This window comes from Notothenia coriiceps, unplaced genomic scaffold (genome assembly GCF_000735185.1).
Source record: "Notothenia coriiceps isolate Sejong01 unplaced genomic scaffold, NC01 NC01_scaffold00015620, whole genome shotgun sequence".
Classification (NCBI taxonomy): Eukaryota; Metazoa; Chordata; class Actinopteri; order Perciformes; family Nototheniidae; genus Notothenia; species Notothenia coriiceps.
Genome location: NW_011348321.1, coordinates 82,678 through 93,038, shown reverse-complemented (window position 1 = coordinate 93,038; position 10,361 = coordinate 82,678). Strand labels below are relative to the sequence as shown.

At 39.3% G+C, this 10,361-nt stretch overlaps 1 protein-coding gene across 3 annotated transcripts; it reads left to right on the top strand.

The window, feature by feature from the left end:
• The first annotated feature begins 464 nt into the window (after positions 1–464).
• On the top strand, positions 465–5,269 carry LOC104948980 (spindlin-1-like). 3 transcript variants are annotated; one of them, XM_010775229.1, is made up of 5 exons: positions 465–561; positions 1,175–1,216; positions 2,174–2,433; positions 3,247–3,480; positions 4,215–5,269. In XM_010775229.1, exons 2-5 carry the CDS (start codon positions 1,197–1,199, stop codon positions 4,418–4,420), a joined length of 720 nt encoding a protein of 239 aa, XP_010773531.1. In that variant the 5' UTR covers positions 465–561; positions 1,175–1,196; the 3' UTR covers positions 4,421–5,269. The 3 variants fall into 3 exon arrangements, with proteins under 3 accessions (XP_010773531.1, XP_010773534.1, XP_010773532.1); XM_010775232.1 differs by lacking the exon at positions 465–561 and adding an exon at positions 587–623; XM_010775230.1 differs by lacking the exon at positions 465–561 and adding an exon at positions 635–900.
• Positions 5,270–10,361: the final 5,092 nt, after the last annotated feature.

Genomic DNA, 10,361 nt, shown 5'->3' with positions numbered 1-10,361 from the left:
GTCTATTTATATATACAGTCTAGGTAGAAACACATGTAGCCTATGCCGTAAAAAAACAAAAAAACAAATCATTAATACATGAATATCATATGTCTTTCTGGGTGTCATCTTTAATATCATTCACAATCTCTTAAATTATTCTAGAAATGCCTGCTGTGACTGTAATTATTACTTAGGCTACGTAGAAATGCCCAGCAGTCGATGATTGAAGGGAAAATGTGGTCTTGAATGCGGTGAATGCTGGGAAATGTAGTGTCTGGGCTTTCTTGGCTTCACGACAACCTAAAAACCTTAAAAGAGAGGACAATAACATATAATTTCAATATCAAATTGGAAAAATAAAATAAAAAATAAAACAATGGGTGGTGTAAAGGTTGGCACCAGAGTATGATCCAAATTAAAAGGAAGTACATAACACTGACTACAAATCCCAGAGTGTTTTGCGAGCAGCAAGTTCCTTCTGGTACTTGTAGTCGGTGTCGTTTCCTAGTATCTAGCGTTCGTTAGTTAGGTGGAGGAATCTGCTCTGCAAAGACAAACACATGTGAAATTATTGATCAGGTAGGGCAAACACTTCATTCCGCCGGCTCGCGCCTTGTGATCTGGTCGTTCGGATTAAACATGTCAGTTAATTTCTAACGATCAGTGCTTAATGTGTCCGTTAATCTAGAAGCTATAACCAGTGTGCGGAATCAGCGTTTACATGGCGATGCATTTCCTTTTGTTCAGCTAGCTTATGTGTAGAAATACCACATTCTCAGAGTTCTACTCATTACAAAGATTAAGAACAGACACTAGCAGGCTTCCTTAACGTCGGCTACCTAGCTGTTTCCTATTTTAGACTCACTGTAGCTACACATTCCCGAGGACACTCGACACGTTGACATTTAGCTAGACCCGGTAAGGAAGTTACATATTAATGTGCCATATGTGTTGCTGTGTAAATGTATACCTGTAGTCTTTATTAGCATTGAGCTAAAATAGTTAGCATTAGCATTGGGATGTTGTTTACATCCGGTAAAGCGGATCTGTTGACTAATTTGCATTGAATGTGGTTCACTGAGCGCAGGGTAACTAAAGTCTGCTCAAAACTATTTCTTAAACATTTTTTAATTAAGATTTAAGTGGAAAAGTCCTCTGATATTCACTAACGGAACTGTCTTTTGTTTCACAGGGTCGTGTGAATTTATGGAAACATGTCAAAAAAACGGGCCAGGTAGGATCACACAGCATGACTCCCCTCTGACCCTGATGTGTGTGACAGCATAAGGATTAAAGGATACGTTTTTTTCCATTATGAAAAACCCAATGTGGCACAATAATACTGCAGTCCATTTATTGTCTTCCAGAAAAAAACTAATACAAAAACAGTATGCTACACTCCTTTAGAGCATGCTTTAAATTGTATCAGGAAGAATGTATTCAGCAGCAACAAAACAACAGTCAATTGTCTGTGCTAATAATATAGCTTGGATGTAATTATATAAAAGGATAGAAACTTAGATAAAACATTCCAAAAAGCTCCATAAAATTAGGATTGAGTACATTGTTATTTTAATACATAATTAGATTTTATTATGATTTCTCTATAACTCATACAGGCATAGGCTTATGTATTTGGTTTATGATATGTTATGTAGGTTTGGCTTATGCTTTTATCGCCTGTAAAATCTGTCAAACATCTGTCGTACTTCATTAGCACAACGTATACTCAGATAAAGCCTTTCTACTCATCTCTCTGCACCATTTTTGCAAACACATCGTGAAGTCTATGTCCTGCAGATGTTGGGCAAATTCATCATTACAGGTTCACAGGCCAAACTCAAATAACATCTCAGCACAAAGGCTACATATGTCAGTGTAAGTAATGGCACCCTTAGAGGCACTAAAGCGAGACTTAATTCAAACGATAATGATAAAAAGATCACTGAAATTGGTTGCTGTAACTCACCGATCCCCTAAGCCTGACACTTGTGTGTGCATATGTAACATTTCCCAGTTTAGGACAATAGTACTCATCTGGCACCCTGGATTTTTGGACACGGCCTCACTCAAATAACAAATATTGATTGACTAACTCAAAGCTTAAAAGTACCCACAAAGGTTCCTTATACTTAGGATTTTCAACCTATATGTTAATATAAATATAGCCTAATTCCTTCGATGTTCACAGGAAGCGTAGCAGTGGAGAGCTGAGTGAGAGTTCGTCGGCGACCCTGAGCCCAGACCCAGAGAACCTGCTAGGCCGAAGGATCCAGCACTCCTGGAGGGAGAAGGGGAACGTGACCAAGTGGAAAGGAACCGTCCTGGAGCGCCTTACTGTGAATACCTCCCTCTACATGGTCAAATATGACGGCTTTGACTGCGTGTACGGCATCGAGCTCTTCAAAGACAACCGGGTGACCAACCTGCAGGTGTTGGCAGAGAAAGTTGGTGAGTGTGTCGATGTCTATCACACGCAACAGTTATTCAATTAGTCAAAAAAGAGAATATGCCCATATTTTTATTTTTATTTCTATACATTTTATTGACCAATCGAGAAAATACTGGTATAATCTTAATAATCGATAATGAAATCATTTGTTAGTTCCATTCCTGGTGAAGTAAAGAGAAGTGGTATTTTTTGCTTTTTTATTTTGGTTACTACTTTGGTCCCAGTCATTTACTGTGTGTTTCTCAGTACCTCTAGGATTACTTTGAAACTGCAAGATTGATTTGCAATCTTGGGTAGTGTGTTTATACTTTTTCTCTTCTAGTGTGACGACTATTGTGCTAATGTTAACTCTTCTTTTGTTTATTCTAAATAAACTACTGCTGTTGTATACATCATGAAACATATCACTTATTTTGCGCCCAAGTATGAATGAATGGGTTATAAAAAAAGAGCCAAATAGACAATAATTTGTCTTAGAATGTAACAGGTTGACACTTGAAATGATAAGTGACAGTGCAGACACAGCCCAGACGATACTAGATATTTTTTAGTGCAAATAATCTGTCTTGTCCGATGCATCAGCGTAACATTTTTGTTCTCTTATATTGAAAATATTTCTATACTTCAGTGAGCCAATAGAAAGCTGATATTAAGCTAAACTTATAGTCTGTCTGTAGCTTTTTCGAAATGTTATTAGCGCTTTGCCAGCTTTTGAAAGATTAGTTTAGTTATCCTATTACTAAAAGTACAATGTGCAAATTCCACAAGCATAAGTGACATTAGTAAATAAACAAATGGTTTTCCTCCTGCAGTGAACAATAAGATCAATGTGCCTCCCGGGGCCGAGGAGCTGGTGGGCCGGGCGGTGGAGCATCTGTTTGAGAAGGAGGGCGGTGAGAAGAACGAGTGGCGAGGCATGGTGCTGTCCCGAGCCCCCGTCATGACCCACTGGTACTACATCACCTACGAGAAGGACCCGGTGCTGTACATGTACCAGCTGTGGGACGACTACAAGGACGGAGATCTACGTGTCCTGCCTGAGTCAGGTACAGTGTGAGAGCCTAATGCTTTATATTTCAGATGCTCCTGAAAAGGTGGGAGGAAGAGAACAGGACTCATTTACATAGTCAGCATTACAAAACACTCTCTATTCCGCCTTCTTGTTTTTTATCAACATTTGGTCCAGAGTTTCTGCTTGATTCAATACCATGAGGGAATGTTCTGTTATGGCTACTCATGTCTTATCATGAAGACACATGTTATCTACAAGGACAAGGAGAGGTAAATAAATAAACTGGGTACAAGGTTCAGCCTCAAATTGTAGATCATTTACCATCTTAATCTCGCAGTCTTTTGGGGATTCATTTTTAATTTGGCTACATTAAAACCATACAAGGAATCCCTTGCTGCTTCTAACGGCTGTATATCAGTAAAAATAATGTGATTATGGTACAAATACCAGTACCCTTTAAAGGCAGGGTGGGTTATGCATTTCAGAAATATTTGTTGTTATATTTGTCAACATTCTTGTTACATCTCAACAGCAATCAGTGACATAATGGACTGACAAAAGTATCTGTGGCTATTGGTGGACTTTATTCAGTCTATCCAATCATTAATTCGACCTGAAAGAAAGTGATTGAACACTTTTTTTTCATACTCATTCCATACCAATGCTTAATCAGCCTACTAGTGTTCGCAATATCGAGCCCTACTCTTTCAGCATTGTTCTTATTTTGTCTTTCTCTGACTTATCTGTCTGTCTGCTACCCTTCCTCAGAGAACAAACACCTGCTGCCAGCAGACAGGAAGCCGGGTGAGGAGCCAGAGAGCCTTGTGGGTAAGCAGGTGGAATACGTCACAGATAACGGTCTGAAGAGGACGGGCTTAGTTATCTACCAGGTCCCAGCTAAGCCCACAGTATACTACATCAAATATGACGATGATGTCCACATCCACGTCTACGATCTGGTGAAGACCACCTAGTACTGACTGGCTCGTCTCTGACCGACCTGCCGTTACCTGTGAAGTGTTACAGATTTCCGTTTTTGATCTTTTTTAAGCCTCCAGAGTCTTCTCTTACTATCAAATCACCTGACACCTTGGTTTTGGGTTTTTCTTCCAGTTAGAATTTATGTTGACCTTAATGTATGACTCATGGGTCCTCTTCAATGTAAATAAAAACTGATTTGAGATCGGTTGTATAGCCCAGCAGATAAAATGCAGCTAGTGCAACTTTCAAACTTCAAAATCATACTTTTTGTAAGGAACAAGTAAACTAAAATGATTCAGCTTTCTTACCTCTGTGTTTTACTCCTATTTCATTTGACTTTTATATGCCTGTCCTATTTATGTCTTCTGGAATATCCGGCTGTGCTGCTGGTCACATTTGGGCAAAACGTCTGTGCTTTATGTGTCACTGGGTAGGCCTCAGTTTGAGGAAAATAGAAGTCACAGTGAACTATGATTTCAGTGTTTAGGCCATTATGAGACTTGACTGTCTCACCATCATGGTTGGAAAACACAGATTATTCAAAATAAATTGTGTATCATATTCCTGTTCCGTTTCATCATGTATACTGCAAGTTTTCTACATTAGGATAATATATGAAAATAATGTTGGTGTCAAGTTGTTTCAAAGGTGTTTGTGCTACACATTATTTCTGTAGTTCAAATTGGCTACCGACATTGTTTAGGTTTTTGGACTGAAGTCTTTTATTATTTGCCAAAAACATGAATGATGTGATATGGTATATTCAGGCCTCAACATATTGTTCATTGTGACCCTAAATATGTTATGTTCTGTAAATATAATACACATTTTTATGAACATTATACAAAGCTGCTTGGAAATTATTTTCTCATTAGTTATGAATGCTGTCTGTGTTTGGGTGGATTTAGCTAATGTGTGTGAAGGACATCCACCATGGTTTTACAACACTACATCCATTTAACGGGAAACACATTTGATCAGATGATTGTACTGGCTGAGGTTATCCTAAAGGGCTTCTCCTATGTAATGGTAAACTACATTTCATTCATAATACAAATCTCTCTCCAGTATTATTTGTATTTACATATTGCTGATATGTTGGCCTATTGACCCATTTGGAATGTGAAGAGCATTATAGTTACTATACAAGTGCGCCCTATGTCTGTAATGACTATGTAACCTAAATTATTCTTCTCTTTATATGATTACTTTATCTGATAGACATCTTTCCTTGACTTCTCAAGGGAGAAACACATTATTTAAATAAAATTGACAAATAATACCAAGTGTGAATTAAAACTATTAAGGAACAAAAAAATAATCAAATACAAGTTAGGACCAGATGTTGAAAAATACATAATAAAAACAAATAAAGAGTAAGAATTCAATAACATCTAAATTAGGACTTACTAGAGGCGCTTTGACTAGGTTCCAAAATTGTACTCCTAGTAAAAATGAGTTACCTGTCTTCCTCATCTAGCTCAACAACAAAATAAATAAGATGATTCAAAGAAAACTGGCAACTACATATTAAATAATAAGTGTAACTTAAATAAAAACAATCATTCATGGATGTCGTGCTTTAAAAAGTGAAGTAGCCTAACGATAAGATAACTGCCTTTGTCTTACAGCCTAATATATTCTGATTCCTCATTTGCATTCTAAAGTAAAAGGCCATGAAATCAGAGGAACAGAAACCATTCACTTTCATTCTGATATTCAACATATTTCTTTCAATAAATGTTGCCATTCTTGTAGTGGGCTAGTTCAGGTAATACAAAATGCCTCTATTTGTGGCTGTAAATAGCTTTTCCCTATTTTCTGTAATCAGCAATTATTTGTCCTAGAGTATTGTACATGATTTACAATCAACAGAAAGAGGTAAGAGATAACCCTGCTTAGATATTTGTAATTATTTAATGCCAAGCACAATCTGCCATGAGGTGGAGCGTATGTCTGATAACAGGTTTGATCCGTGTCTGCTCATCAAATGTCAGCCGTGCTTTGATGCAGCAGACATGTCCTTCCTGATTCTGCTCCTCCTCACAACACATGCAGCCACATGCTGACGGCTCTCCCTCCCCCAGAGTCCCTCCGAGGTGCCATGGGTGCTGCTGACGGCTGCCAGTACAGACAGCGGGGGGGACAGTTGGCATACCATCACGCCGGCTGTGTGCCCAGATAGTAATCACAACGAGGAGGGAGTACATGCATTACACAAGGTCTGTGCTCTCCACAATGTGTCTGATGCAATGTGTCACCTGTTGTGCACTTCCTTTTACACATCCATGACTCTTTTTATAGCCTTTCCCTTCTTTGTGAAACCATCTGCCTGGGGCTCTTGGCAACTGCTGCCATTTCTCAGACACAATCATTATGAACTCAAGTGTCTTTGACAGAGGAAACCATTTCTTCCGACAAGGTCGTATAAGCTTTGATTTTTAATTCAGGATTCAAAGCACTTCATGTGTGCTGGTTGTGGCTGGGTTGTGAGATGCTGTCCACTTCCTGTGGGGGGCAGGAGTGTTTTGGGGCCCAACAGGCTGGACAGCGACACGTTTTGTTCCTTTGATTCATATCTTTATTAAGAGAACAACAATAGGCCAGAACAAAGCCAGAGTGTATTATACAATGATCAGATTCACTGCTTACTCCCTCTGTAGTTTGTCATGTATAGAGCCTCTTTCAAGAGGAAAATTATGAACATGTTTATGTTCCGGGATGAAAACCAAATATAAATGAATCACCTTTTCATTTCTCTAGCAAACCGCTGAGAGCTGTTTGAGCTCTGTGAAGGAGACGTCTGAATGCAGAACATCTATACACACATACAGTATACGAAGGCTTGGTTAGAGAATCCTCCGCTCTATTTTTTCTGTGAGTTGCATTATTACAGGACCTTCATCTGAAACCTTGAAACTTTGTCTGCATTCTTATTGGCCAATAAACAAATGCACTTGACTCTTTTGTGTTGCTTAGCAACACAAGCCAGTCCCTGGTTTTTATATATGAAAAACCAGCATGCCTCCAATCTGGAGACTTACAGGGAGCAGTGTGAATGAGTGCAGCCACGATGCATATTTAATTAAAAGCATGCACGCTTTTCTGATTGAAGGAGGCTGTAAGCATTATCACTTATTAACACAAGATAGAGACTAAATTGATTTGTTCACGTTTATTGTCAGTGAGATGATTTATTGTCAGTGAGATGATTTATTGTCAGTGAGATAAAGATGATTCATCATTCAAATACATGTTGGTATCAGGTCAGCTGAGACAATATTAAAGTGCATTATCGAGTCAAATTTAAAGTAACAATATAGTGCTTTTTATTATAAATGTTGCTTTTTGCATTTGAGGTGGGGCTGACTTACTGTTGTAAGCATTCTGCTGCCATGCGTAACAAACATGGGATCTTGTCAGGTCACTCATGCAGGTATCCTGAGGGAGGGAGAGGCAGATAGATTATATGTGGTGTGTTTTCATTTTTTTAAATATCTGAAGCCTCAAGCTTTTTCCACCATTTTCATCGAATGCTTTTAAATCCCCCTTTTCTCAGAAATAATTCTGCTCACCTTTCCTTCTTTGTATGTATTGAAGCACAACTGGTATAATCTGATGTGAAGATGAAGCGTCTTGATTTGAAGCATTTTAATTGCACATCTTTGTTACATTTTCTCCTCTTGTTACATTATCAGTTTTCCCCCGCACTGGAGCAGAGAGCAGGACATATCTTACTTCTTAGTGGCTTTAGATTTAAATTGCTCAGATCTGTTATGATATAATACAAAGCTCATAAAAGGCCTGGCTGAAGCCATGAGGCCATGCACTGAAGAAGCTGAAGCTATACAGGCATGCTACTGTCCATTACAGTGACTGAGGCCACTGCTGGGGTCCACAGGGCTTTGGACCCTTCCTATGCATGGTCCACTTGTATTTCAACCCTAAGTGTTGCACATATAGCGTTATAGGTAAAGCTTTCTGGCAGCAGGCCATCTCATCTGAGGAGTAATAATTGAGAGGAGAATAGTGTGTAGAGACACAAGAACAGGAGAGACCAGAGTGCTTTTTTCCTTTGGGTATTTTTTTGGGATCTCCTCCTCACGGTGTGGCTCATATGTGTTTATTCAATGTTATCACGTTGGTGCTGATGTGATCAAATTCAGGAACACACGAAAAAGGTTTATTAGCAAGTTTTATTTGATCAACATAAAATCTATAAATAACATCCAATGCAGATTAAATATGAAACATTTAAATGCACACTTGGGTAGCATAATTGGAAAACGGTTGAATCAAAGATTGGAAAGGAAGTTAAATACTGGGATATTATTTAGTCTGTTAAAAATATATTGCGTATGCCATCATGAAAGTTGTTCCCCTCGGTGTTTGAGCAATTTTTATTGTACATGATTCAGTTTCATTTGCACCCTGCTTAAACAATGCTTTTGATAGCAGTTTGTTGTGTAACGTTGGTGCTTATTAATGTCCAGTCACATAGGGGCATGCAGGCAGGGATGAATCAATCATTTCTTTTTTTTTCAAGTTGAATAAACAGGAAACTGAGTAACAATACCAACATTGAGACATGAATACATTCTGATTTGAAGCTGACATGGACTGAAGAGCTCTGCTTGTGCTGAGAGGCAGACTGGGACTTGTTGTTCATTGATCAGCATCACAACAAAATCACTAGTCTTCCACTCAGCACCACCAACACTTTGCCAAAACATCCTCTCAGTTCCTTTTGAAGCTCCACACCCACCGCCTCTTTCAATCTGCAATAAAAGAAGGAGAGTTGTAACACCATAGGAACTCGAAATACTTTAATTCACTGTTAAACATGATGTATTTGCATTTGTAACTCAGAGTTTCAGAGCATTTCAGGGTATGCATGTGCCACAAGTGTTACACAACACCCGACCCCCAACCAGTGGTGTGGTGACAGGTTTTGAACTTCAGATCCCGGAGATGGAAACACCACACAGGTTCTCATCTCTGCTTTCCCCTCAACCCGTTTCTCTCTGAAGTCTGTTGACATTCCATCCTTCCTTTGTTGTTGTAATGCCAACCTTTCAGCTCCTCTCAAAAAGGGAGACAGGAGGAGGATCACAGCACTTTGAATAAACGCTGTTCACCATATGCAATAAACATAAACCCTAAATTGCACCCCATTTAGATTGACAAAATGGAAACAAAGTGATGTGTTTCTTTTCCAATTAACCACATTTGGACTGAACGAGAAAAAGAGACAGACAGATTGTCCTGCATCTCCAATATGTTTTCTGAGCTGGTAGCTATGCAACAAGACTGGGAGTCAGTGGAAGAGGGGGATGGGAAGATGGGGACAGTTTAGTGAGAGGAAGGAAGGGAGGGAGGGAAGGAAGCAAGGAAGGAGGGTACGAGTAATATATTGTCTATAGTCTCCAGAACACCGAATGTTTGGAGGACTCTCTTTGAAGCGACGTCTTGTCCACCGTACAAAAAAAAAAGGGGGGGGGCCCGGGCCTTAGCTCGCTCTCGACTCCTCCTCTATTGCACTTCCTTTCATCCCGCAGTAGTCGTGGCTGTGTGTACCTGTCGAGGGTGTAGCTCCGACCATAGTACAGAGATATCGACCTGCTTATGTCCAACTAAGTAGCGTAAATATTCGAGCCAACTTTAGCACAACTTGTACAGACCCTTTAATTGTGACGGTTACAGTCTTAAAGTTATCGGGGACGACGGACCTTTGATTACCTGCTCAACACTCGTCCGGTTCCTAATTATACTTGTATCGTTGCGTTGTGTTTAATTCATAAACTTAAATTAGTATGATATTTTCGTGGACACCTCTAACTAACTAAGAGGATAGGCCTAGATAGAACCACATATTCACAACAGAGACGAGTCTGTGAGGAGAAAAAACGATCAAATGTGAGGTTCCGGGGGTGG

Bases quoted from the DNA above. Each gene is read 5' to 3' on its own strand.
- LOC104948980 (XM_010775229.1), top strand. From the start codon at position 1,197: ATGTCAAAAAAACGGGCCAG. The intron at 2,434-3,246 runs GTGAGTGTGTCG...TTCCTCCTGCAG, and splicing joins GGTGTTGGCAGAGAAAGTTG to TGAACAATAAGATCAATGTG. The intron at 3,481-4,214 runs GTACAGTGTGAG...ACCCTTCCTCAG, and splicing joins ACGTGTCCTGCCTGAGTCAG to AGAACAAACACCTGCTGCCA.